At 39.9% G+C, this 26,204-nt stretch overlaps 3 protein-coding genes and 1 long non-coding RNA gene across 4 annotated transcripts; all 4 read left to right on the forward strand.

The window, feature by feature from the left end:
- The first annotated feature begins 1,244 nt into the window (after window positions 1–1,244).
- Window positions 1,245–2,479, forward strand: LOC108960050 (heavy metal-associated isoprenylated plant protein 39). Its single transcript, XM_018874721.2, has 3 exons — window positions 1,245–1,386; window positions 1,747–1,822; window positions 1,999–2,479. The coding sequence occupies exons 1-3, from the start codon at window positions 1,381–1,383 to the stop codon at window positions 2,283–2,285; spliced, it is 369 nt and encodes a 122-aa protein (XP_018730266.2). The 5' UTR covers window positions 1,245–1,380; the 3' UTR covers window positions 2,286–2,479.
- A 4,652-nt stretch (window positions 2,480–7,131) lies between these two features.
- Window positions 7,132–8,527, forward strand: LOC120293326 (heavy metal-associated isoprenylated plant protein 39-like). Its single transcript, XM_039312419.1, has 3 exons — window positions 7,132–7,461; window positions 7,640–7,715; window positions 7,897–8,527. The coding sequence occupies exons 1-3, from the start codon at window positions 7,456–7,458 to the stop codon at window positions 8,181–8,183; spliced, it is 369 nt and encodes a 122-aa protein (XP_039168353.1). The 5' UTR covers window positions 7,132–7,455; the 3' UTR covers window positions 8,184–8,527.
- An 8,920-nt stretch (window positions 8,528–17,447) lies between these two features.
- LOC104443921 lies at window positions 17,448–18,635 on the forward strand. Its single transcript, XR_005551080.1, has 3 exons — window positions 17,448–17,535; window positions 17,896–17,971; window positions 18,112–18,635. It is a non-coding gene; the product is annotated as a heavy metal-associated isoprenylated plant protein 39 (long non-coding RNA).
- A 5,145-nt stretch (window positions 18,636–23,780) lies between these two features.
- Window positions 23,781–25,207, forward strand: LOC104443852 (heavy metal-associated isoprenylated plant protein 39). Its single transcript, XM_010057395.3, has 3 exons — window positions 23,781–24,016; window positions 24,414–24,489; window positions 24,644–25,207. The coding sequence occupies exons 1-3, from the start codon at window positions 24,011–24,013 to the stop codon at window positions 24,898–24,900; spliced, it is 339 nt and encodes a 112-aa protein (XP_010055697.2). The 5' UTR covers window positions 23,781–24,010; the 3' UTR covers window positions 24,901–25,207.
- The last annotated feature ends 997 nt before the right edge of the window (window positions 25,208–26,204 follow it).

Below are 26,204 nucleotides of genomic sequence, written 5' to 3' on the forward strand. Positions count from 1 at the left end.
GATACACGCGATACTTTCTGTTCGTAAAAGTGGTTATTTGTATCGCTCAAAAAAATGAATGATCGAAGAGTATTTTTATTATTCACGAAAACATTTAGAAAAAATTATCAATAACAAAATACTTTTCATTAACTGATCATTTTAAATGATACAAACGATTATCTTTTAAGAAACGTTTTTCAAAATCATGTATTTCATGGGAGACGGACGGGCCTAAGGTTCAGCGAGAGATAGATGTCGAAGAGAGCGGGTCACCCTTATACAATCAGCTTGTAGCTTGGATCATTCGATCTGCTAAAACGCGGTTTATCATGGCCCTTATTTTTATCATCGCTAAATATGAACCATCGACGCCAGGAATTCTGCCTGATGTGATCCGACTATATTTAAATTATAATTCATTGACCTAGACTTGGACTTCAACGTCCACATCAAGGAAAAAAATCCGAAACAAGAATAACAAAATAATAATAAAAAAGAAAAAGAAAAAGAGATGGCCCTAATCATAGACGATGGAGACGACGTTTCGAGACAGGGATCGATCCCGGGCGTGAAACGTGTGTTTTCCTGGAGATTTCATATTGCTTTTTCGATCTTTCGCAATTTACTACTGAAGAAAAAGCTCTTTTGCGCGAGCAAATATGTCAAAGATCGTAGCCCAGCGGTGGCATTTTCACAGAGATGATGCATAGAGTTATGTCAGCTTCCATTCTAGTTATCATCCGTCTTTTGTCCTGAACTCATCTCTTTCTCTTGTTATTCGATTATCCTCGTGCTGAAAGATTTTCCTATCATAAAGTCTTAGGCTACATTTGGTACTTATGATAAAAGTTAGGACCAAATTATATCTTATGTTTAGTTTCTACCTAAGATAGGATAAAGTCGAATATAAAATCTTAGACTATATTTGGTATTGTTTTTCCTATTTTTATTTATATATTTGAATTTGTTTCTACTCTATAATAATATATAATTTGTATGTATATTATAATCTATATTATTACATACTTTACGAATAATAATATAGTTGATTATTTGATAAATTAAGGAATCATGGAAGGAATTAAAAAATAATAAAGTCGCGATCCTCTGTTTTCCATCGTCTCGACTCGTTAATTGTCCGAGAAACCGTGTGGCCTCCCCAATCTGTGCGGGTCAATAATTTGTCCCTTCGTTCTCCGCATCGCGTCCTCCAAGAAACTTCTTACTTTCGCGCACTCCCCTCATGCTTGCCACTCTATATAAAGCAATACCTTTCGTCTACTACGATACGTGCACTCGCTCCGTTTTTACTTTGCTCTGAGTGTCCTTCGAGTGTTTATAGTTTCCAAATCAAAAGTTAGAGCAGATACCAATCTCAGTCTTTGAAACCCAAGAGACATGAAGGTGAGATTCCTTTTGTCCTTCAAGAAGTTGTCTTTTTGGCATAGTGTGGGTATTTATGCACTCCTGTGAGATAGGGTTCTTGATGGTATTCTCTCCTGGGCTTTCTTGAACACTTTTCTTGGCATCTCTTCATGAGTCATCGTTTGTTTCTTTGCTGCTGTAATTGTTTATCGCATACCATGATTTTATCCATTTATGTGAGTAATCATGCTCGGAATGTGAAATGATGCTTCGAATTCTTATCTTGTTTAAACGCTAGTCTTATCACACCACTTGTTAATGTCGAGTTCAGTCGTCACCTTAAGAGATTGATAATTACTCAAAATCTAACTGGGGTTTGCCTTGCTCAAACTTTTGCAGAAGTTGGTGGTGAAAGTGGACTTACATGATGACAGAGACAGGAGCAAGGCCATGCGAGTAGTTTCTGGTTTTGGAGGTATTGGCTCTCTCTCTCTCTCTCTCTCTCTCTCTCTCTCTCTCTCTCTCTCTCCCGCTCTCTGTTTTTCCCCTTAGTCTCCCACTAAATGTTCAAACCGTCACTGTAATAACTAAACATCTTGTGCTTGAAATGTTCGGCTTTATCACTAACCTTTCTCACATAATGCTTTGCAGGGATTGGGTCTCTGTCTATGGACTCGAAGGACAACGAACTGACGGTATCGGGTGATTTCGACCCTGTCAAAGTGGTGAACAAACTGAGGAAATCTTGGCACACAGAAATCGTGAGCGTTGGAGCAGCCGAGGAAGATGATGGCAAGAAAGACGAGGGCGAGAAAGAAGAGGGCGAGAAGGACGATCAAGTCGCCAATCTCGTAAAAGCCTATGAAGCATACTATTCTACGCCGGTCACATATTACCGCGTGCCCCCAGGAGAGACCCCAAATTGTGTCATATGTTGAAATTCTTTGCGCTTCCAGACCGAATCAGGATTTGGTTTGTGCGGCGGAGAGGATTGAATAAGTAAGGTTGATCACGCCTTACGAAGACAAGAACAAGTGGAGTACCCTTTCTAGAATTATAGGCTTTTATTGCGTCGTTCGCTACATGCATGTGCGTAGGGTGTATACATATAGAGAGATTGGTTTTCACTTGAGGAACTCAAGTTATGGAAAATCCATTATGTACTGCATTTCAGCATATGATTGTTTTCGGTGACTAGAATATTATTATTACGATGAATTATAATATTATTGAAAAGAGTACGGTCAGATACTAAATGTGATCCATGCTTATGTTTCGTTGACGTAGGAATTGCTTTGGCATATAATAAATTCTGGTGACTAATTAGGTCAAGTGACTTCAGGCAAGCTGCAAAACAAGCAGGTTATACTTGCTGAAATTACTCGAAAACTTCTTAACCAAACTAAGATAAGAAAATGTGGCCTTAGACCGTGCATGCCGAAAATTGTTGTTGTTTTCTTGTGGTGCTTGCTTAAATTTGATCGCGAGTGTGAACCCCGGATGAGCCATTTAACTAACCAGTGCCGTTCTATCAATTAAATGAGAACAAAAAAGACAGCTGTATTTCACCGCATCATTTGGAAGTATCTGATTACGTCGCTACAACCCTCATTAATGATTGCTGATATATTTCCCTATAAGTTGAAGGGAAAAGGGAGCTTTTATGACCATTATTTGCGGACTTGATGGGCCTGCCACAGGACCGAGGATGCATCGCGGGGTGCTCTTTTGTTAATCTTTGAAGACATGATATATACTTGTAAATCATACCATCCTACTTAACAAACTTTATAATGGCGAATCATTCTCACTCAATCTTCTCCGAGCCAGTAGTAATGGATTTCATTAACGAAAGTCATATGTCACAGGCCAGTTGATCTAGCATTCTCTTACCCATATGGCTTGAGTAATTTCTTTCCAAGTTAGCATATCTCACACACTCATGAAAATGGTGGAGAGAAATTCTTTTGGAGAGAGAATCTCTGAATTTTAAATATTTGTGAGATGATCCAAACAAAAGGAGGAGACTTCTTTATATACAAGTACTCTTTAGATTACAATCATAGATATCTCATCAATCTAATGGTGGAAATTTTATCTTCCTATATACCAACTATGTGCATTTATTATAGGAACACTTTGGAGTAATGTACATTTACAATACTACTCGTCCTAGGAATATTCTTGAGAATACTAGAGAGGATTGCCCGATCTTCTAGGATCATTCTCGATCCTTTGTGCATGGGAAACCTTCAGACCATGATATTCTCCTCCATCTAATCGAGCGATGCCCTTGTTGCATTTTTTGCAGGGAATACATCAATTTGCTTTTTGAATCATTAGAGAGCTTCCATAGGCTCCCAACTGGCTTCACTCTCTAGTAGACATTTCCATCATATCAAATATTCTTGCTTTGGTGCACAATACCACTTTCATTTAACCCAATCTACCTTGATGAAATTGATGTCACGATCATATTAGGTTTTTTGCTCCATGAGATACGCATTGCAACTCTCCTTGATTCAAGTCTTCTTCATCTACATGAAAAAGTTTAAGCATACTCATATGTAACATTGAATCTACCTATAGTTTCAGCGGGAGCTTCAATATATGCTATCTTCTCGACTTGTTGCAACACTCGGAGTGGCAAGTTGTAATGATGGATCAATTTCCTATGCACGTCTCGGTATCGAAGAATTAAATGTAGTTTTGCCTATGCCAGGTCCTCGACTCGGTACTCCATGTGTCGTCACTTCTTGTCGACCCATTTCTTCATGTGCGTTGAGGCCCTGTGTAGACAAGTCGTTACCAAATCCACTTGTTTTTACCACTCCTTAGCAAACTTATAAGTCGATCGGCTACTCCCTCGATAGCGCATTGCAACCCTACTCAAAGTGAGTGGTCACTACCTTGTCATGATCTTGATTGGTTTGTAGACTCACTTCATTACTATGTTATAGGATAACTCTTATAACTAGGCTATATCGATCAACTTTGCACAATCCTCTTGCATTGTGCTCGTGTAGTGTTTGAAGTACAACTCCAAGGGCACATTCACTTTCTTTGTCTAACTATTGATTTGGAGATGTAGACTTGTGGAGAAGTTGAGGCTTCGACTCTAGCAGCTTAAAGAGCTTAGTCATAATCTCCTAGTGAATTGAGGATTGTGGTTGCTCACAATTGTCTGCGGTATGCCCTAATACTTGATGATGTGCTTTAGGAATAGCCAAGCTGCCTCCTTAGTTAGGAAGTCCTTTGTTGTTCACACGAAGGTCACGTACCTAAAGAACCAATCCACCATGACCATGAGAGTTTAGACACCCTTTGGACTTAGGTAAATTCACAATGAAATCCGTGGAGACGCTCTACCACGGATGCTTCAGGATAGAAAGTGGCTCATGGGGCCTTGCCAACGACCGTTGTTCGAGCTTGTCTTGTTGGCACACAAGACACATCCTCACATAAGCATCCACATCGGTGCACAAGTGTGGCCAAAAGTAATGATCCTCCACAAGTGCCATAATGCGATGTATCCCTAGATAACCTCCCCACTTAGAATTATGGCACTTGCATAGCACCTCCTTCTGTAGCTTTCCATGAAGCAACAAGTACAATTGTCGCCCCTTAGATCTCGCTCACATCGGAATTGTCGAGTCTTGCCCTCTCATGCATGCTCAAGGAGTGCGTTGGCAGATGGGTTGTGTCACGGCCCCTCCTTAATGTGCTTGGTCCATCGATATTCAGGTCAACTAATGGTTGTCAGCTCCATCTTTCGGCTAAGTGTGTCGACCACGGAATTGGCCTTCTTAGGATTGTACTGTAGCACGTAGTTGAGCTTCTCAAGGAAGTCTTGCCCAAGCTTACTTTGGAATCAGCTTTTTTTGGATTTATAAGTAGCTCGTGGTGACATTGTTCGTACTTGCTAGGAACCACGATCCTAGGAGATGATACCGCCATGTGCGAAGGCAGTACACCACCAACACCATTGCCTTCTCTTAGACCATGTATCGATGTTCGATCTTATTTAGCTTTCTTGATTCAAACGTCACTGGGTATCCTTGCATTAGAACACCACCAGTAATATAATTCGAGGCATCAATCTCTACCTCATAGGGCTTTGAGTGCTAAGGCATCATGAGCACCAGTTCCTCAATCATCACTTGCTTTGGCCAATTAAACGGCTTTTGACATCGAGCCTTGTTGACCATGGGCAAGGCCTTGCTAGATCCAACCAGGCTTGCTTGAGGTCGGTGATCTACTGGAGGAAGAAGGAATGGAGAGAAATATAATTAAGTCCTAGCCGTCAGTTTATTATGATTTTGATATTTAATGTCTGACTAAAGGAAGAAAATGAAAGATCGGGTACTTAGAAACTCTTTATTGAAAATGAATGATTTGGAATATATTTTTAGTAAATCTTGAAATAAGTAGCTACTGAAATTTTTTTATTATCAACAATAATTTATATCCAAACCTTTTCATGGACGATGGAAACACTTTTCATTCATTCATTTTTGTAAACGGTGTAGACGGTATTTCCCGTTTTTAAAAATGATTGCTCGTGTCATTCACAAAAATGAATGAATGGAAATTATTCTTATCATTCATGAAAACGTTGAAACAAAAATTGTTAGTCGATAACAAAAATATCTTTTATTAGCTAATTATTTTAAGTGACATAAACGATGATTTATTTAAAATATATATTTTAAGTTATTCATTTCTCGCAATATCAATGCCCACTGAGATACAGTTCGAGATGGATCTCGAAGAGAGCGGACCACGTTTATACAATGATCGTTCGACCTGCTAAAACGTGGTTTATCACGGCCCTTGTTTTTACATTAGCTGAACGAACCATCGCTGCCAGCAATTCTGACCGATGTGATGGATTATAATTAATGATAATTCATTGACCAAGACCTCGACAACGTCCAGGAAACATAACAATCTAGAAAGGAATATTAATAAAAAGAAAAAAGAAAGGGCCCTTTCACGGACGATGGAAATGACGACAATCACCATCTCCAACGTAGCATTTCGACCCGTTCGAGAGGATGGGATCGATCGCGTGCATGAAACGCGTGCTTTCTTGGAGATTTCATGTTACTCGGCCCTTCGGTTTTTTTCGATCTTTTCTCATCTCACGAGTCACGATTGAAGAAAAAGCTCCTTTACGCGAGCAAAAAAGTTATAATCTTTCTCATTTTTTGTCAATTTTTTTTTTTTAAAAGCCCAGTAATGGCATTTCAATAGAGATGATGCAAGGAGTGATGTCTGCTTCGATTCCTGTCCGATCGTCCGTCTTTTGTCCCGATACTCTCTCCCGTTTATTTCAATTTGCTCTCGTGTTGCAAGATTTTCCTAGACAACAGGTATGTGATTTTGGTGGCAAATTGATTAGAAATATTACATTAGAATTGTGCTTGCGAGATTTAGGACTACATCAACGAAGTTGAAAAATTTAAAACCGCATAAATGTTCATACGATAAATAAGTTGAGGATAGATCCAATGATTATCCCTATGGATAAAGATTTTTCAATTCTTATATTGTCATTTAGATTAGATGGAAGAGATGCGTACGTGCAAAATCGCAATGCAATTCTATCTAACAAAAAGCTTGAACCCGCCAACTGCCTGAACTGAGTCAGTTGCCAACATTCAAGACGCACTGCTTCAACTAAAGTCACCGAGTCACTTCAAAAGCCCCCGAGCCGTGAGGGGCGACTCGCCTCTCTCTCTCTCTCTCTCTCTCTCTCTCTCTCTCCTTTCCTTCCTTCGTTCCTTCCTAAAGTGGCGATCCTCTGTTTTCGATCGCCTCGACTCGTTATTTTACTGAGAAACGGGGTGGCTCTTTCCCCTCGACTCGTTATTGTATTGACTGGTCAATAATTTGTCCTTTGTTCTCCGCACCGCATCCTCCAAGAAAATTCTCCTCTTCACGCACTCCTCTCATGCTCGCCACTCTATATAAAGCAACCCCTTTCGTCCCCGATACGTGCACACTCTCAGTTTCAGCTTGCTCCGATAGTCCTTCGAGTGTCATTACCTTCCAAATCAAAAGTTAGAGCAGTCACTCATCTGAGGTTCTTGAAACCCAAAAGAAATGAAGGTGAGATTTCTTGAAGTCCTTCGAAAAGTTCCCTCTTTTCTTGCATATTATGTGTATCTTGTTCACTTCTGAAACGCTAGTCTGTCGCAGCACTTGTGAATGCCGAGTTCGGTCGTCCTCGTGAGAGATTGATATTTACTCAGTCTAACTGGGTTTTGCTTTCCTCAAACTTTTGCAGAAGTTGGTGGCGAAAGTGAATTTCCATGATGACAGAGATAGGAGCAAGGCCATGCAAGTAGTTTCTGGTTTTGGAGGTATTGGCTCTCTCTCTCTCTCTCTCTCTCTCTCTCTCTCTCTCTCTCTCTCTCCCCCCCCGCTCTCTGTTTTTCCCCTTAGTCTCCCACTAATTGTCCAAACCGTCACTGTAATAACTAAACATCTTGTGCTTGAAATGTTCGGATTTATCACTAACCTTTCTCACATAATGCTTTGCAGGGATTGGGTCTCTGTCTATGGACTCGAAGGACAACAAACTGACGGTATCCGGTGATTTCGACCCTGTCAAGGTGGTGAACAAACTGAGGAAATCTTGGCACGCAGAAATCGTGAGCGTTGGAGCAGCCGAGGAAGATGATGGCAATAAAGACGAGGGCGAGAAAGAAGAGGGCAAGAAGGACGATCAAGTCGCCAATCTCGTAAAAGCCTATGAAGCATACTATTCTACGCCGGTCACATATTACCGCGTGCCCCCAGGAGAGACCCCAAATTGCGTCATTTGTTGAAATTCTTTCCGCTTCCAGACCGAATCAGGATTTGGTTTGTGCAGCGGAGAGGATTGAATAAGTAAGGTTGATCACGCCTTACGAAGACAAGAACAAGTGGAGTACCCTTTCTAGAATTATAGGCTTTTATTGCGTCGTTCGCTACATGCATGTGCGTAGGGTGTATACATATAGAGAGATTGGTTTTCACTTGAGGAACTCAAGTTATGGAAAATCCATTATGTACTCCATTTCAGCATAGGATTGTTTTCGGTGACTGGAATATTATTATTCTGATGAATTATAATATTCTTGAAAAGAGTACGGTCAGATACTAAATGCGATCCATGCTTATGTTTCGTTGACTTAGGAATTGCTCTGGCATATTATAAATTCTGGTGACTGGTTAGGTCAAGTGACTTGAGGCAAGCGGCAAACAAGCAGGTTATACTTGCTGAAATTACTCGAAAACTTCTTAACCAAACCAAGATAAGAAAGTGTGGCCTTAGACCGTGCATGCCGAAAATTGTTGTTGTTTTCTTGTGTTGCTTACTTAAATTTGATCGTGAGTGTGAACCCCGGATAGGCCATTTAACTAACCAGTGCCGTTCTTATCAATTAAATGAGAACAAAAAAGACAGCTCTACTTCATTGCATCGTTTGGAAGTATCTGATGACGTCGCTACACCCCTCATCAATAATTGCTGATATATTTCCCTATAAGTTGAAGGGAAAAGGGAGCTTTTATGACCATTATTTGCGGACTTGATGGGCCTGCCACAGGACCGAGGCTGGATCAAGGGGTGCTGTTTTGTTAATCTTTGAAGACATGATATATACTTGTAAATCATACCATCCTACTTAACAAACTTTATAATGGCGAATCACTTTCACTCAATCTTCTCCGAGCCAGTAGTAATGAATTTCATTAACGAGAGTCATATGTCACAGGCCGATTGATCTAGCATTCTCTTACCCATATGGCTTGAGTAATTTCTTTCCAAGTCAGCATATCTCACACACTCACAAAGATGGTGGAGAGAAATTCTTTTCGAGAGAGAATCTCTGAATTTTAAAAATTTGTGAGATGATCCAAACAAAAGGAGGAGACCTCTTTATATACAAGTACTCTTTAGATTACAACCATAGATATCTCATCAATCTAACAGTGGAAATTCTATCTTCCTATATACCAACTATGTGCATTTATTATAGGAACCCTTCGGAGTAATATACATTTACAATATTGTTCGTCCTAGGAATATTCTTGAGAATACTAGAGAGGATTGCCCGATCTTCTAGGATCATTCTCGATCCTTTGTGCATGAGAAACCTCTGGACCATGATATTCTCCTCCACCTAATCGGGTGACACCCCTATTGCATTTTTGGCATGGAATGCATTGGATTGGCTTTTTGAATTGCCAAAGAGCTTCCATAGGTTCTCAACTAACTTTACTCTCTAGTAGACCCTTTCATCATATCAAATATTCTCGCTTCAACCCACAATGCCTCTTTCATGACATTACGATCGCACGAGGCTTTTGGTCCAGGAGGTCACCGTTGTAACTCTTCTCTATCCGGATCTTCTTCCTCTACATAAAAAAAGGTTTAAATATACTCACATGTAAAATCGAATGTACCTTAAGTTTCAACAAGAGCTCCAATAAATGCTACCTTTCTGACCTGTTGCGACACTCAAAGTGGCCCTTCATAGTGATAAATCAATGCCCTATGCACGTTTTGGTATCAAAGAACAAAGTGTGGTTTTGCCAACACTAAATGCTCAACTTGGTACTTCATGTGCCGTTGCTTCTTGTTAACTCATTTCTTAATTGGTTCGAGGCCTTATGTAGACAAGTTCTTAGCCACTGGGCTACTACCTCAATAGCCTGTTGCAACCGTACTCAGAGTGAGTGGTTGTTGTGCTGTCATGATCTCAAAAGGACTTTGGCTAATAGACCCGCTTCACTATAGCTTATAGGATAACTGGGCTATGTCGACCAATTTCGCACAATCCAATAGCACATTCATCCTCCCCGTTTGACAAACGATTTAGGGATGTAGACTTGTGGAAAAGTTGAGGCTTCAAATCAGCAACTTAAAAAGTTCGGTCTAGAATCTCAGAGTGACTTGAGGATCGTGGTCGCCCACAATCTTCTGTGTTATGCCCAAATATTGACGATGTGCTTTAGGAATAGCCGAACTGCCTCGTCAGTTGGGAAGTCCTTTATCGCTGGCACTAACATTATGTACTTAACGAACTAATCCACCGCAACCATGAGAGTCTGACACCCTTTAGAATTAGGAAAATTCACAATGAAGTCCATGGAGATACTTTACCATGCATTTCAGGATAGGAAGTGGCTCATGGGGCCCCGCCAGGAACCGTTGTTCGAGCTTGTCTTGTCGGCAAATAAGACATGTCCTCACATAAGCATCCACATCATCGTGCAAGGACAGCCAAATGTAATGATCCTCCACAAATGCCATGAAGCAGTGGATCCTTGGATAACCTGCCTGCTTGGAATTGCGGTACTCGCGTAGCATCTCCTACCGTAGCTTCCCATGAAGTAGCATGTCATCCTTGTTATGGAGTAGATCGCCCTCACATTAGAATTATCGAGTCTTGCCCTCGTTTGTTGGGTCTTGTCATAGCCCTTTCTTAGTGCGTTTGGTCCATGGACATTCGGGTTTATTGATGGCTGCTAACTCCATCTTTCAACTAAGTGCATCAGCCACGCAATTGGGCTTCTTAGGCATGTACTGCAGCACATAGTCGAGATTTGTAAGGAAGTCTTGCCTAAGAGCTTGCTTTGGAATCTGCTTCTTTTGGGTTTGGAAGTAGCTTCTAATGATATTGTCAATCTCTGCTATGAACCACAATCCTAATAGATGATATTACCATGTGCAAATGTAGTACAGCACCGATGTCATTGCCTTATCTTGGACCATGAATCGTCCTTTGGTCTCATTCAGCTTCCTTGATTCAGATGCCATCGAGTGTCCTTCTTGGGTTAGAACACCACCAATAGCATAATTGAAGGCGTCAATCTCTACCTTATAGGGCTTTGAGTTGTTGGGCCGTATGAGCATTAGTTCTTCGGTCATAATTTGCTTTAGCCGATCTAACGCCTTTTGACATCGCGGCTCGCCAAACATGGGCGAGGCCAGCAACTAGTTGGAGAAAGAAGGAAGGGAAGGGAAGTATGTCACGCCCCAAACCCTAGGCACGCACACATCCCTTGGCTGTCAACTAAATTGCGACGTTCCCAAGACGCATCGCCAACCCAAACGATTTATGCACATGCGGAAGCGAAATAACAAACTCCAAACAACAAACAAACATGGGATAGAAAAGCATAATAATAAAGTAACACAAGCCACACTTTATAAACACATCAAGTTTATATATAGTCAACAAAACCTAAGGTTTATATACAAGAGGTCTATCTCAAAAAGAGCTACTAAGCCACTTAAGCTCCGGACTCTCCAGTCGTGGGCTCCAGGTCCTCCACAACACCATTAGGGATGTCGATATCCATAAGATGCCTTATTTCCCACTCCCTGGTCCTAGCGGGAGGCCCGTCAAAACCCTGTTTGAGACTCTCCTGAGCCCCATTAGGAAAGTTAATGAACCACGCTCTGAAGTGATGAGGTACCTATTAAGGTAGGCCCTCCTCGACCCAAACCATGGACTCAACTAGCTCACGGGTCAGGTTGGTCCTGGGAATAGGAAAATAGGAGTGCTAAAAGTCAATCTCCTGTGGGACCCAAAAACGTACATGACGTACCTCCATCTATGGACTTGAAAATTTTAAACCACGACGGGGTGAGACAAAGTCTCAGTGAGTCAACACCCTAAACTCCGATTATGACGATAATTCACCTAGAGGTAGCCTAAGCATACACCATATAAGACTTACCTCATCTTAGCACCTCCATGCACATTAATACAACTTATATAACACATGCATATCACAGCAAGCGCAAACCATTAATTGGAACACCTCATAACATATACCAATCAATCACAGGGGTCCCGATTATAAAGTTAAATCATTATGACACGTCCCATTTCGTGCCACACAATTTTGTCACATAATCAGGTGCCGTTATCTCACTCATTCAAGTGTTCCAATTAATTACGACCCAATGGCCATGGCCAACTCAATAATCGGCGGTCATCGGCATAACCGGGAGTCGTCGCACTTCGTCGAGCACAGCAACGTCTACATCTAGACGGCATTTCCGAATGAACATCGGCCCAACCTCCACTGTGGCCGACATCCATTGACATGGGGCATTCCCGAAGGAGCATCGTCCGGCGTAAATGTATCGTGACGGTTTCCAATAGCAATCACACACATATCCATATTCGGTCAAGAATATCGTGCTTTGCACTCAAATACTTCTATTTCAAGTAATGGACTTGGCCTATTATCTTCATATTAAAAACACTCGGTAAAATAATTCTACGTTGTCACATCGTCAAATCGAACTATAAAGCATGATATCCTCTCTTTTAAAAATTCCACAATTTTATATAGTATTTAAAATATTTTTAGTGTCAAAAATCAACACCCGATATTTTTCTAATTAAATACTAAACATTCATATTTTTGAAATAATAATTAAAAATCATCATCCAGCATTCAATTGCATAAATTAGCAATCAATTGCACAAATCAACACCCCCATGATGAACAGCATAAAATTTTGATAACCGACTATCCCGGTATAATTTACGCTAATTAATAATTAATTAAATAAATTGCATTTAATTAAATAAATTGTAAAATATTTAAATTAAAACACTTAATTAAATTAACATAAGCTAACTGGGCTAATCAAATTGAACTAACTAATTAACCTAACTAAGCTAACTAATTTAATCTAATAGGCTAACTAAATACCCTAACTAATCCACCTAACTAACTAATTGAACTAACTAAATAAACCTAACCAATCTAGTTACATGAACTAAATCTACTAATCCTAATTAGCTTAACCAATCCCCTATTAAGTGCAATTAACCCATAATTAGAGCTTAGGAGGTTAACTCACCGATTTAGTGAGATAACGGGTCCACGGCAACGGTGGCGCGACAGCGACCAAAACCCCGGCCTACGGCGCCACCAAATGAGGCCTGGAAGGGGCTGAAAAACAGCCAACAAGTCTCAGCCCAAGTTGAGATTTGCTTCTGAGTTGGGCTGGATCAAGGGACTAGAGTGGGGCAAGCGAGTGGTGAACGGCTCGGCTAATAGGCGAAGCTAAACACCGCGGACGTGGGGACCGGCGACGGTGAGCTGGCAGGCTTGGCTGGCCACGACTACGTTGGACGACGGTCAAGCAAGGGCTGCAACGCGGTTGGCCTAAGCTTAGGGATGAGCAAAGCCTGAACACGAGTAGGCGGGCGGTCTAGCGGCTCTGCTGGACTAGGCGGTTGGGCTAGCTGTTTGGTGCAAGGGATGGCAGCAACAACACAGAGGGAATGAAAAATGAAGAAGATGAAGTGCAAAAGAAGGAGTGTTTTGCAAGGGGTGGGGGGATCGATTGCACACCAAGGAGGGAGGAAGAGATGAGGGAGAGAGGGGATAAAGGGCTTGAAAGTCTTGGCTTGAGCCAATAGGGGCCATGCACAAATATCCTTAGCACTCAAGTGTTTTTCGCCCTTATCTTCAACCAACTTGCTCAATAGGTCACCCAAGGGCTAACTTCTTCACCAATCTTCACCAAATGAAGCCAATTTGAAGGCCAAAAATTAGCGGCCAGCAGCCCCTACAAATTCTTGGTTTTCTTCTTCAATTCTCTACCAAACAACTTCAATTTGATGGCCAAAATTGCTGAGAAGGTTAGCACATACCAATTCCCACAATTTCCTTCACAAACTAGTCCATTTTCATAGCCAAAAAGTCCCTCAATTTTCTCCATCCGAATTTCCACCAATTTAATTTGCCAATTTAGATTTTTCTGCCAAAATTCCGAGCTCACCGAAAATTCTTCAAAGGATGAGACGATGTCCTAAAAATAAATTGTGACACGCTTGAACTTTCGATTCCCGAAACCGAGTTCAATTTCGTGGTTAAATTCAACCGGACGTAATTTTAGCGTAATCTAACTTACCGGGTAGCTTTTAGGGATTTTAGTGGAGTTGACCTGTGATCGATGATTTCGATCCACGTTTGTGCATTTTTTACTGATAAGCGACTCTCATTTGTCATAAAAATCTCAAAATTTCAATTACGGGCACCAGGTATAGAATCAACAGAAAAATCGGTTTAGTGCCGTTCGACACGAATTTTGTAATCAGGTGGAATCACCCATAATTTAAGTACGTGATTCTGTCGAATTGACCTATCTCCGGTCTCTAATCGATTATAACGATGCCGTATTGACTTTTGCCGATTAACACAGTCGAGCAGTCAATTTCTGATCAGATTCTCAAGTCGGTCGCGTTTATATCCCTTAACGGCTTCACCTGATAAAGTAGTTATCTCGTAAGTGATCAGCTCAGAGAAAAAGAACCATAGGCGTGTCGATGAAAAGCCTATTTCATAAAGTCAGGACAAGGTTGAAATTTAGGATTTCACAAAGTATAACTAAGTCTTGGCCGCCGATGTAGCATGATCTAGATATTTAATGTTTAACAAGAGGAATAAAATGAAGGATTTGGTATTTAAATACTTTTTGTTAAAAATTAGTGATTTAGAATATATTGTTCCGTAAGCAATCGCTTAAAATGATTAGCTAATGAAAAAAAAATTTATTATCGACAATAATTTATGTTGAACATTTTCATGGATGATGAAAACACTATTTCCTTCATTCATATCTATAAACGATATGCACTATACTTTCTGTTTTGCTAAAAAAAAAATGAATGATCGAAGAGTATTTTCATTATCCACGAAAATGTTTAGAAAAAAATTATTGTCGATAATGAAAATAATTTTCATTAGCTGATCATTTTAAACGATACAAACGATTATCTTTTAAGAGAACATTTTTCAAAATCATGTATTTCATGGTTGATTCCGGTCGCCCATACAATCAGAATCTAGGTTTTCAAAAATAGATATTTCCCGAAAAGGAGCTTGTCTTCAAGATTGATTTTATCAATTTGTGATTGATTCCATCAATGTATTTATAAAAGGTAACTGAGATTTTTCGCTAGAGAGTCGGATATTAAAGAATAAATCCCTATTTTGTTCATATTGAATCCTTGTTGCAAGATAAATAAATCCGAGTCTGATTATATCTTCGTTCTGGACTCGTTTTCAGTCTAGATTGTGTCAGAGTGAAAAAGACTTCTGGAATGAGAATAAGAACATGAAATTTTTGTCAATTTCAAAACCTAGTAGGAGTTTTCTCAACAACTATGTGCAAATGTAGTACACCACCACCGTCATTGCTTTCTCTTGGACCATGAATCGTCCTTCGGTCTTTAAAAGCCATCGGGTGTCCTTCTTGCATTAGAACACCACCAACAGCATAATTGAAGGTGTCAATCCATACCTCATACAGGCTTTGAGTGGTTGGGTAGTACGTGGATCGATTCTTCAGTCATAATTTGTTTTAGTCAACGTAATGCCTTTTGACATTGCGCCTCGCCTCAGCGAGGCTGGTGACCGGTTGGAGGAAGAAGGAAGGGAAGGAAGTATAACTAAGTCTTGGCCACCGGTATAGTATGATCTAGATATATAATGTTTGACTAGAGGAAGAAAATGAAGGATTGGGTATTTAAAGACTTTTTGTTAAAAATGAGCGATTTGGAATATATTTTTTCTGTAAGCAATCGCTTAAAATAATTAGCTGAGGAAAAAAGTTTTCATTATTGACAACAATTTATGTTTGAACATTTTCATGGATGATGAAAACACTATTTCCTTCATTCATATCTATAAACGATATGCACAATACTTTCCGTTCCTAAAAATAATTATTTGTATCGCTCACAAAAATAAATGATCAAAGAGTATTTTCATTATCCATGAAAATGTTTAGAAAAAAATTATTGTCAATAACGAAAATGTTTTTCATTAACTAATCATTTTAAACAATATAAATGATTATCTTTTAAGAAAACGTTTTTCAAAATCATGTATGCAAGACGGACGGGCCTAAGATTCAGCGAGAGATAGACATCGAAGAGAGCGGGCCACCCCGATACAATCAGCTTGTAGCTTGGATCGTTCGATCGCTAAAACGCGGTTTATCATGGCCCTTATTTTTATCATAGCTAAATGTGAACCAGCGATGCCAGAAATTATGGCTGATGTGATCAGACTATATTTAAATTATAATTCATTGACCTAGACTTGGACTTCAACGTCTACGTCAAGGAACGTAAAAATCAAAAAAAAGAATAAAAAAAATAATAATAATAATAATAATAATAATAATAATAATAATAATAATAATAATAAAAAATAATAATAATAATAATAATAATAATAATAAAAGAAAAAAAAAAAGACAGGACCCTAATCATAGACGATGGAGACGATGATGTTTCGAGACAGGGATTGATCCCGGGCATGAAACGCGTGTTTTCCTAGAGATTTCATATTGCTTTTTCAATCTTTCACAATTTACTACTGAAGAAAAAGCTCCTTTGCACGAGCAAAGATGTCAAAAGATCGTAGCCAATGGTGGCATTTTCACAGAGATGGCACATAGAGTTATGTCAGCTTCCATTATGGTCCGTTTTTTGTCCTTAACTCATCTCTTTTCCTGTTATTCGATTGTCCTCATGCTGAAAGATTTTCCTATCATAAAGTCTTAGGCTACATTTGGTACTTATGATAAAAGTTAGGACCGAATTATATCTTATGTTTAGTTCATGTCTAAGATAGGATAAAATCAGATATAAACTCTTAAGCTATATTTGGTATTTTTTTCTGTATATTTATTTATATATTTGAATTTGTTTCTACTCTATAATAATATATAATTTGTATATATATTATAATCTATATTATTACATGCTTTAGGAATAATAATAGAGTTGATTATTTGATAAAATTGAGGAATCATGGAAGGAATCAAAAAAATAAAAATAAAGTCGCGATCCTCTGTTTTCCATCGTCTCGACTCGTTAATTGTCCGAGAAACCGTGTGGTCTCCTAAATCTGTGCCGGTCAATAATTTGTCCCTTCGTTCTCTGCATCGCGTCCTCCAAGAAACTTCTTACTTTCGCGCACTCCACTCATGCTCGCCACTATATAAAGCAATCCCTTTCGTCTACTACGATCCGTGCACACACACTCCGTTTCTACTTTGCTCTGAGTGTCCTTCGAGTGTTTTTAGCTTCCAAATCAAAAGTTAGAGCAAATATCATTCTCAGTCTTCGAAACCCAAGAGACATGAAGGTTAGATTCTTTTTGTCCTTCAAGAAGTTGTCCTTTTGGCATAGTGTGGGTATTTATGCACTCCTGTGAGATGGGGTTTTTGATGGTATTCTCTCCTGGGTTTTCTTGAACACTTTTCTTGGCATCTCTTCAGGAGTCATTGTCTGTTTCTTTGCTGCTGTAATTGTTTATCGCATAGCATGGTTTTATCCGTTTATGTGAATAATAATGCTCGGAATATCCAATGATGCTTCGAATTCTTATTTTGTTTAAACGCTAGTCTTGTCACACCACTTGTGAATGTCGAGTTCAGTCTTCACCTTAAGAGATTGATATTTACTCAAAATCTAACAGGGTTTTGCCTTGCTCAAACTTTTGCAGAAGTTGGTGGTGAAAGTGGACTTACATGATGACAGAGACAGGAGCAAGGCCATGCGAGTAGTTTCCGGTTTTGGAGGTATTGGCTCTCTCTCTCTCCCTCTCTGTTTTTTCCTTCATTTTCCCACAGAATGTTCAAATCGCCGCTGTAATAACTAATCATCGTATGCTCGAAATGTTCGGCTTTTTCACTGGCCTTTGTCGCATTGTGGTTTCCAGGGATTGGGTCTCTGGCTATGGAATCGAAGGACAACAAACTAACAGTATCGGGCGATTTTGACCCGGTCAAGGTGGTGAACAAACTGAGGAAATCTTGGCACACAGAAATCGTGAGCGTTGGAGCAGCCAAGGAAGATGATGGCAAGAAAGACGAGGGGAAGAAAGAAGAGGGCAAGAAGGACGATCAAGTCACCAATCTCGTAAAAGCCTATCAAGCATACTATCCTATGCCGGTCACATATTACTGTCTGCCCCCTGAAGAGACCCCAAGTTGTGTCATATGTTGAAATTCCTTGTGCTTCCAGACCGAATCAGGACATGGTTTGTGCACTGGAGATGATTGAATAAGTAAGGTTGATTACGCCTTGTGAACACAAGAACAAGCGGAGTACCTTTACGAGAATATCAGGCTTTTATTGCGTCGTCCGGCACTTGCATGTGCGTTGGGTGTATATGTAAAGAGATTGGTTTTCACTTAGGAACTCAAGGTATGGAAAATCCATTATGTACTCCATCTCAGCAAACGATTGTTTTCGGCGACTGGAATATTATTATTCTGCCGAATTATAATATTCTTGAAAAGAGTACGGTCAGACACTAAATGTGATCCATGCTTATGTTGCATTGACTCAGTAATTGCTTTGGCTGATGATAAATTCTGGTGACTGGTCAGGTCAAGTGACTTCAGCCAAGCTGCAAGCGAGCAGGTTATACTTGCTGAAATTACCCGAAAACTTCTTAACCAAACCAAGATAAGAAAGTGTGGCCTTAGACCTTGCATGCCGAAAATTGTTGTCGTTTTCTTGTGTTGCTTGCTTAAATTTAATCGCGGGTGTAAATCCCGAATGGGCCATTTAACTAACCGGTGCCGTTCTTATCAATTAAACGAGAAGAAAAAATACAGCTTGTTTCATTGCATCGTTTGGAAGTATTCGATGACATCGCTATAACCCTTATCAATGATTGCTGATATATTCCCCTATAAGTTGAACGGAAAAGGGAGCTTTTATGACCATTATTTGCGGACTTGATACGCCTGCCACAGGGCCGAGGATGGATAGGGTGCTCTTTGGTTCACCTTTGAAGAAGACATGATATATACTTGTATATCATACCATCCTAGTTAACGAACTTCATAATGGCAAATCATTCTCACTCAATTGTCTCCGAATCAGCAGCAATGGATTTCCTTAATGAGAATCATATGTCACGGGCTAATTGATCTAACGTTCTCTTTCCCGTATAGCTTTAGTAATTTCTTCCCAAGTCAATTTTTCTCACACTCACTGAGATGGTGGAGAGAAATTCTTTTGGAGAGGGAATCTCTAAATTTTAAACAATTATGATACAAATAAAAGGAGAAGACTCATATATATACAAATTCTCCTCAAATTATAACCATAGATGTCTTCTCAATCTAATGGTAGAAATTTTATCTTCCAATCTACCAACTATCTGCATTTATTACAAGAACACTTCAGAATAATGAACATTTACAATATTACTCGTCCCTAGGAATATTCTCAAGAATACTAGAGAGGTTCGCCCGATATTCTTGGATCATTTTCGGTCCTTCATGCATGTGAAACCTCCAGAACATGATATTCTCGTCCACCTGATCGGGCCACAACCTTGTCACATTCTCAACATGGAATGCATCGATTTGCTTTTTGAATCGCCAAAAAGTTTCAATAAATTCTTGACTAGCTTCATTCTCCGATGGCCCTTTCCATCAAATATATATTCTCGCTTCAGCACACAATACAGTTTTCATTTGACTCGATCTGTCATCGTGAAATCGACATCACGATCATATGAGGTTTTATCTCCAAGAGGTACCCATTGCGACTCTCCTTGATCCGCCTTTTCTTCATCTACATGAAAAAGGTTAAAGCATACTCACATGTAACATCGAATGTACCTTTTGTTTCAGCGGGAGCTCCAGTGTATGATACCTTCCCAACTTGTTGTAACACTTGTAATGACCCTTCATAGCTACGGATCAATCCCTTGTGCACATCTCGGTATCAAAGAAGTAAACATAGTTTTGCTAACATCAAGTCCTCAACTTGGTACTCCATGTGCTATCGCTTCTTGTGGTCCCATTTCTTCATGCGCTTCAAGGCCTTGTATAGACAAGTCCTTACCAAGTCTGCTTGTTCCTGCCACTCCTTAGTGGACTTTTAAGTCGATGGGCTACTCCCTTGATATCCCATTGCAACTATACTCAGAGTAAGTGGTTGTTGCCCCGTCATGATCTTTGAAGGACCTTTGGTTCGTAGACACGCTATCAATCAACTTCACACAATCCTTTTGCATTGTGCTCATGCAATGTCTAAAATACAACTCCAAGAGTCATTCACTCATTTGTCCGACCATCGATTTGGGGATGTAGACTCGTGAAGAAGTTGAGCCTTCGACTCTCGTAGCTTAAAGAACTCGGTCCAAAATCTCCCAATGAATTGAGGATCTCGATCACTCATAATTGTCCACGGTATGCCTTGATACTTGATAATGTGATTTAGGAATAGCTAAACTGTAGTTGGGAATTCCTTTTGTTGCTAGCATGAATGTGGCATACTTAAAGAAGCGATCCACCCAAATCACGAGAGTCCGACACCCTGTGAACTTGGCAAATTCACAATGAAGTCCATAGAAACACTCTATCATGGACGCTTCAAAATAGAAAGTGTCTCATAGTGCCCTACCTTTTCTTGTTGGCACGCAAGACACATCCTCATAGAAGCGTCCACATCGGTGTGTGGGTGCAGCCAAAAGTAATGATTTTTTCATAAGTGCCATCATATGGTGGATCCTTGGATAACCCGCCCACTTAGAATTGTGGTACTTGCAGAGCACCTCTTTCCGTAGCTTCCCATGAAGCAACATGTACAATCGTCACCCCTTGGTGTAAAGTAGATCACACTCACATTAAAACTGTCAAGTCTTGGCCTCTTGTGCATGCTCAAGGAGTACCTTGGTGGTTAGGTTGTGTCGTGGCCCCCTCCTTGATGCGCTCGGTCCATGGACATCGACTGATGGTTGCCAGCTCCATCTTTTGGCTAAGTGCATTGGGCAAGGAGTCTTGCTGCACGTAGTGAAGCTTTGCAAGGAAGTCTTGCTAACAAGCTTGCTTTAGAATCAACTTCTTTTGGGTTTACAAGTAGTTCGTGGCAATGTTGTTAGCACTCGCCACAAACCACGATCTCATGAGATAATGTTGCCATGTCCGAAGGCAATACACCATCATCGTCATTGCCTTCTCTTGGACCATGTATCGCCATTCAGTCCATTTCATCCTACTTGATTCAAACGTCACTAGGTGTCCTTGCATTAAAACACCACCAATAGCATAATTGGAGGCATTAATCTCTACCTCAAAGGGCTTTGAGCAGTTAGGCACTACAAGCACCAGTTCCTTAGTTAGCACTTGCTTTAATTGATCAAACGCCTTTTGATATTGAGGCTTATAGACCATGGGTGAGACCCTTGCCAGATCCGGCGCAAGCAAGGCTTGCTTGAAGCCAATGATTAGCTGGAGGAGGAAGAAGGAAGAGGAGTATAATTAGGTCCCCCCTGTTGGTGTAGTATGATTTTGATATTTAATGTCTAACTAGAGGAAGAAAACGAAAGATTGGGTACTCAAAGACTCTTTGCTGAAAATGAATTATTTAGAATATAATTTTTTGTAAGAGATCAGTTGAAATAATTAACTGATAAAAAAGTCTTTATTATCAGTTGTAATTTATGTTGGAAAGTTTCTGTGGAAAATGAAAGCACTTTTTCTCCATTCATATTTGTAAATGTTATGAACAATACTTCTCATTTCTAAAAATGATTGCTCGTATCTTTCACAAAAATGAATGAACGAAAAGTATTTTCATTATTTACGAAAAATGTTATAACATAAAGTATTAGTAAATAACAAAAACATTTTTTTATAAATTAATTATTTCAAATGATACAAACGATTATTTTATAAGAAAATATTGTTTAAAGTCAAGTAATTCACAAGAGACGGACATGCCTACGATTCAGCTAGAGATGGGCGTCGAAGAGAGCGGGCCACGTCTATGCAAAGATATCGCCCTCCTCATATCGCTCGTAGCATAAATCGTTCGATCTACTGAAAAGTAGTTTATCACGGCCCTTATTTCTTCATTAGCGGAATGGACTATAGTCTTTAGCTGCCAGGATTCCGATGCGATCGCACTATAATTAAATAATAATTCATTGACCAAGACCTCGACTTCAACGACAATGTGAAGGAACATAAAAATCCAAAAAAGAATAATAATAAGAAAATAGAGAGGATGGGATCGATCACGTGTGTGAAACGCGTACTTTTCAGTTTTCAGGAGATCTCATGTTTTACGATTGAAGAAAAAGCTCCTTTGCGCGAGCAAAAAGGTTATTATCTTTCACATTTTTTGTCAAAAATTTCAAAAAAAATAAAAAATGCCCAAGGATGGCCGTTTCACAGAGATGATGTAGAGAGTAATGTCTGCTTCGCTTCCGGTCCGATCGTCCGTCCTTTGTCCCGTTAATTTCGATTTGCCCTCGTGTTGCAAGATTTCCCTATCATTAACTCTTAAAGAGTTGAGACGGAACGTGGAGTGCCGCTATAGAGAATCGATAGTTGATCTCAGCGCATTATTCAAAGAAATAATTACGGATTTAGCTTGGAATCTCTATTGTAGGGATTGTCAATTCAATTTCAAATTTTTGCTGATGAAGTCCTGGAAACTTTGTGGGGGATTTCAATGTGGTCCTTCCGAGGCTAACTTATTGGAGTTTGGTCCATTCTCCTCATTGACGAGATGACACGGCATTTCTACTCCTTGGTAAGCGGGCGGAGTCTAAGGCCACCCCAATAGGAGTCGTGAGGGAAGCGCTCTCGAGTTGCTGAAGAATTTTTATAATTTGAGCATATATTTTATTGGTAGTTTAGACTTGGACCCATGATGAGCAATTAGATATAAATAATCTCTTGCTTTTGTATTTGAGAGATATATGTGATGTGCCAATTATAGTGCAATCCTCCATTAGACATAATCCTATTGTAAGAGTGAACCGGGATGAAAACATAGTGTCTCTAATTCTCTTTTTCGCTTTTATTCTTGATTTTCCTGTAATTGTGCATCGAATTCTAAAATGATTGTCGCCTGGAAATAGCTTGATGACGTCGTGTTTCCACCAAGGCTATCCACATTGGTGTGCCATGCGGGACAACAGGCATACGATTTCAATGGCAGATTGATCGGAATGATCACATTAGAATTGCACTTGCAAGATTTAGGATTACATCAGCGAAGTTGAAAAATTTAGAACCGAATTGATATTCATATGATAAATAAGTTGAGGATGGATCTGGTGATTATCCCAATCGATAAAGATTTTTCAATTCTAGTATGTCGTTTAAATTAGATGGAAGAGATGCGTACGTGCAAAATCGCAATGCAATTCTATCCAACGAAAAGCTTGAACCCGTCAACTGCCTGAACTGAGTCCGTTGCCAACATTCAAGACTCACTGCTTCAAAAGTTACCGAGTCGTGAGGGGCGACTCGCCTCTCTCTCTCTCTCCCCTTCCTAAAGTGGCGATCCTCTGTTTTCGATCGCCTCGACTCGTTATTTTACTGAGAAACGGGGTGGCTCTTTCCCTCCACTCGTTATTGTATTGACTGGTCAATAATTTGTTCCCCGCACCGCGTCCCCCAAGAAATTTCTCCTCTTCACGCGCTCCTCTCATGCTCGCCACTCTTTATAAAGCAACCCCTTTCGTCCCCGATACGTGCACACACTCAGTTTCAACTTGCTCCGAGTGTCCTTCGAGTGTCTCTAGCTTCCAAATCAAAAGTCAGAGCAGTCACAATCTCAGTTCTTGAAACCCAAGAGAAATGAAGGTGAGATGTCTTGAAGTCCTTCGAGAAGTTCCCTCTTTTCTTTGCATATTATGTGCATCTTGTTCACTTCTGTGAGATGGGGTTTTGATGTTACTCTCCTGGGTTTTCTTGAACACTTCTCTTGGTATCTCTCGTCTCAAGCTTCATGAGTTATCGTTTGCTTCTTTGCTGCTGTAATTGTTTATCGCATAGCATGATTGTATCTGTTTATGTGAATAAGAATGCTCGGAATACCAAATGATGCTTCAAATTTTTATTCGTTGTTGGTTATATATGGCCAACTTTTTCAAACGCTACTCTGTCGCACCAGTCGTGAATGTCGAGTTCAGTCGTCCTCGTGAGAGATAGATATTTACTCAAAGTCTAACTGGGTTTTGCTTTCCTCAAACTTTTGCAGAAGTTGGTGGTGAAGGTGAATCTACACGATGACAGAGACAGAAGCAAGGCCATGCAAGTAGTTTCTGGTTTTGGAGGTATTGGCTCTCTCTCTCTCTCCGCCCCCCCCCCTTCCTCTGTTTTTCCCCTTCATTCTCCCACTGAATGTTCAAATGTCACTGTAATAACTAATCATCTTGCGCTTGAAATGTTCGGCTTTTTCACTAACCTTTCTCACATAATGCTTTCCAGGGATTGGGTCTCTGTCTATGGACTCGAAGGACAACAAACTGACGGTATCCGGCGATTTCGACCCTGTCAAGGTGGTGAACAAACTGAGGAAATCATGGCACACAGAAATCGTGAGCGTCGGAGCAGCCAAGGAAGATGATGGCAAGAAGGACGATCAAGTTGCCAATCTCGTAAAAGCCTATGAAGCATACTATTCTTCGCCGGTCACATATTACTGCGTGCCCCCAGAAGAGACCCCAAATTGTGTCATTTGTTGAAATTCTTTGCGCTTCCAGACTGAATCAGGACTTGGTTTGTGCATCGGAGAGGATTGAATAAGTAGGGTTGAGTATGCCTTACGAAGACAAGAACAAGTGGAGTACCTTTTCTAGAATTATAGGCTTTTATTGCGTCGTTCAGTTCTTTTATGAGCGTAGGGTGTATATATAGAGAGATTGGTTTTCACTTGAGGAACTCAAGTTATGTAAAATCCATTCCGTACTCCATTTTAGCAAACGATTGTTTTCGGTGACTGCAATATTATTATTCTGACGAATTATAATATTCTTGAAAAGAGTACGGTCAGAATGTGATCCATGCTTATGTTTCATTGACTTAGTAATTGCTTTGGCTTATGATAAATTCTGGTGACTGGTTGGGTCGAATGACTTCAGGCAAGCTGCAAACAAGCAGGTTATAATTGTGCTGAAATTACTAGAAAACTTCTTAACCAAACCAAGATAAGAAAGTGTGGCCTTAGACCTTGCATGCCGAAAATTGTTGTTGTTTTCTTGTGTTGCTTGCTTAAATTTGATCGCGAGTGTGAACCCCGGATAGGCCATTTAACTAACCAGTGCCGTTCTTATCAATTAAATGAGAACAAAAAAGACAGCTCTATTTCATTGCATCTTTTGGAAGTATTTGATGACGTCGCTACAACCCTCATCAATGATTGCTGATATATTTCCCTATAAGTTGAAGGGAAAAGGGAGCTTTTATGACCATTATTTGCGGACTTGATGGGCCTGCCACAGGACCAAGGATGGGTTGCGGGGTGCTCTTTTGTTCATCTTTGAAGACATGATTTATACTTGTAAATCATACCATCCTAGTTAACAAACTTTATAATGGCAAATCATTCTCACTCAATCTTCTCCAAGCCAGTAGTAATGGATTTCATTAACAAGAGTCATATGTCACAAGCCGGTTGACTAGCATTCTCTTTACTCGTATGGCTTAGAAATTTCTTTCCAAGTTAGCATATCTCACACACTCACAAAGATGGTGGAGAGAAATTCTTTCGGAGAGAGAATCTTTGAATTTTAAATATTCTTGAGATGATCCAAATAAAAGGAGGAGACCTCTTTATATACATGTACTCTAGGTGTCGAACATCTGGAGTGCCAATGTCACGCCCCGAATCTTGAATGCATGCACATCCCTCGATGATCAATAAAATTGCGATGTTCACAAGACGCATCACAAACCCATTCATTCTATGCACATGTAGAAGTGAATTAAACAATCCCCTGACAAAACAAATATAGGATAGAAAAGCAAGATAACCAATTTAAATAAGGGA

This window comes from Eucalyptus grandis, chromosome 5, assembly GCF_016545825.1.
Source record: "Eucalyptus grandis isolate ANBG69807.140 chromosome 5, ASM1654582v1, whole genome shotgun sequence".
Classification (NCBI taxonomy): Eukaryota; Viridiplantae; Streptophyta; class Magnoliopsida; order Myrtales; family Myrtaceae; genus Eucalyptus; species Eucalyptus grandis.

Bases quoted from the DNA above. Each gene is read 5' to 3' on its own strand.
- LOC104443852 (XM_010057395.3), top strand. The intron at 24,490-24,643 runs GTATTGGCTCTC...AATGCTTTCCAG, and splicing joins AGTAGTTTCTGGTTTTGGAG to GGATTGGGTCTCTGTCTATG.
- LOC120293326 (XM_039312419.1), top strand. The intron at 7,716-7,896 runs GTATTGGCTCTC...AATGCTTTGCAG, and splicing joins AGTAGTTTCTGGTTTTGGAG to GGATTGGGTCTCTGTCTATG.
- LOC108960050 (XM_018874721.2), top strand. The intron at 1,823-1,998 runs GTATTGGCTCTC...AATGCTTTGCAG, and splicing joins AGTAGTTTCTGGTTTTGGAG to GGATTGGGTCTCTGTCTATG.